At 48.5% G+C, this 1,631-nt stretch overlaps 1 protein-coding gene across 1 annotated transcript; it reads right to left on the reverse strand.

The window, feature by feature from the left end:
• LOC130945293 (F-box protein AFR-like) lies at positions 1 to 1,427 on the reverse strand. Its single transcript, XM_057874024.1, has one exon. The coding sequence runs from the start codon at positions 1,168 to 1,170 to the stop codon at positions 73 to 75; it is 1,098 nt and encodes a 365-aa protein (XP_057730007.1). The 5' UTR covers positions 1,171 to 1,427; the 3' UTR covers positions 1 to 72.
• Positions 1,428 to 1,631: the final 204 nt, after the last annotated feature.

Consider the following 1,631-nt stretch of genomic DNA (forward strand, 5'->3'; position numbering starts at 1 on the left):
AAAAAAAAAGTGGAATTAGATACAAAGAACTTAACAAAAGCAACAAAAACATCTCTCAACCGGGCCACTACACTAAGCATACAGCACCTGGCAATGACACGCCTCCAATTCACGAAATCCCCCAGGCGCTTCCACGACCTCCCACTTCAACTCTATACACACACTGTCGTTTCGTCCCTCTTCCTGTCGTTGTCGTTTCCCTCCTTCTCCACATAATGAAACCACGCTACCAATCGCCACATTCAACCCACACCCCGCCACGTACATCTTCCCATCCAATCCCTTCGCCTTCAACGGCCTTTTCACCTTCTCCCTCGGAAACCGCCCTCTCACCATCCGCCACGTGTCACTCCTCTCCTCGTAAACCTTCACATCCCCATCCCCGTACTCCGGGATCCTAAAAATCCTTCCCGCCACCGCAACCGCCACCCCGCTCCACCCTTCCCTCATCCCTATCCCCATTCCTTGCCACGTGTCACTTCGCGTATCGTACACCCAACCCCTCGGGATCACCGTAAACGGCCACCTCCACCCTTCCGTAACGAACACCTTCCCTTCGTTTTCCACTGCCTCAAAAGACGCAACCTCATTCTCAACCTCCACTCTCGCCCCGTTCCGCCACGTGTCACTCTCCGCATCGTAGATTTTCGCGCCCAGGCTCGCGCCTCCATGAACCGCCACGATTTTTCCGTTTTCCCCCTCCTCCGCAAAGAATGTCCCCGCCGACGCCGACGACCACTGGCTCATCGCGGTGCTAAAGATAAGAGTTCCAAAACGCATTGTTCCGGCTATGGTGAGGAGTTTACCATAGAACGTGATCGGCGACGGCGGCAGCGGAAGCGTGAACCATCTAGCAGCGGCGGTAGAAGAACGCGTACGGTGGTCGAGGAGGTGGCAATAGAACTTTCTGGTTAGTTTGTGGAACGAGAAGAGGAAGAGGTAAGGGCGAGAGAGTGTTTTCTTGCATTGTTGAAACGAAGGGTTAGTTATGGCTCTGTTCCATGAAGATGAAACAGCTCGTGCTAGTGATTGGTATGGGTACGGAAGATGAAGAAGACATAGCTCTGCAATTTCGTTGGGTAGCCCCGGAATCAGTGGCTCCTCTATGATATTGTTCTTGTTCTTGTTCTTGCTTTTGATCTTGGTGTTCGCGTTTTCGAGTACTGCCATTGAGAGAGAGAGAGAGAGAGAAATGGTTGTGGGGAGTGTTTTAAAGATGAAAAGGCGAAATATTCGGGAGGGGTGGGTCAGAGAATAAGAATAATTAGAAGCATTGGGATTAGTAATAAATAAAAAGAAGAAAAGAAAAAGGTTTACAGCGGGAATGAGGAAATTGAGAGAAGAAAGTTGTGTTCTCTCTTTCCATATATTCTTTTCTTTTTTATAATATAAATGTGTGGTGGTGTGGGGGTAGATGGATCAGAAAGGGGAGTTACAGAAGAGAGTAATAAAGGACATAAACTAGACAGTGTGTGTACACAAGTTGGGGGGGATGGACATACAGAACACGGGGAATGGGGTGTGTGCGTTTTTGTTTTTGTTTGTGCTGATCGCCAACACAAAAGTAGCAATCATTGTCTACCCAGATGGACTTTTTTTATCCCCATTACTAGTTTATTCTTTTTTATGTA

Source organism: Arachis stenosperma, chromosome 8 (assembly GCF_014773155.1).
Source record: "Arachis stenosperma cultivar V10309 chromosome 8, arast.V10309.gnm1.PFL2, whole genome shotgun sequence".
In the NCBI taxonomy this organism is placed as follows: domain Eukaryota; kingdom Viridiplantae; phylum Streptophyta; class Magnoliopsida; order Fabales; family Fabaceae; genus Arachis; species Arachis stenosperma.

Bases quoted from the DNA above. Each gene is read 5' to 3' on its own strand.
- LOC130945293 (XM_057874024.1), bottom strand. From the start codon at position 1,170: ATGGCAGTACTCGAAAACGCGAACACCAAGATCAAAAGCAAGAACAAG.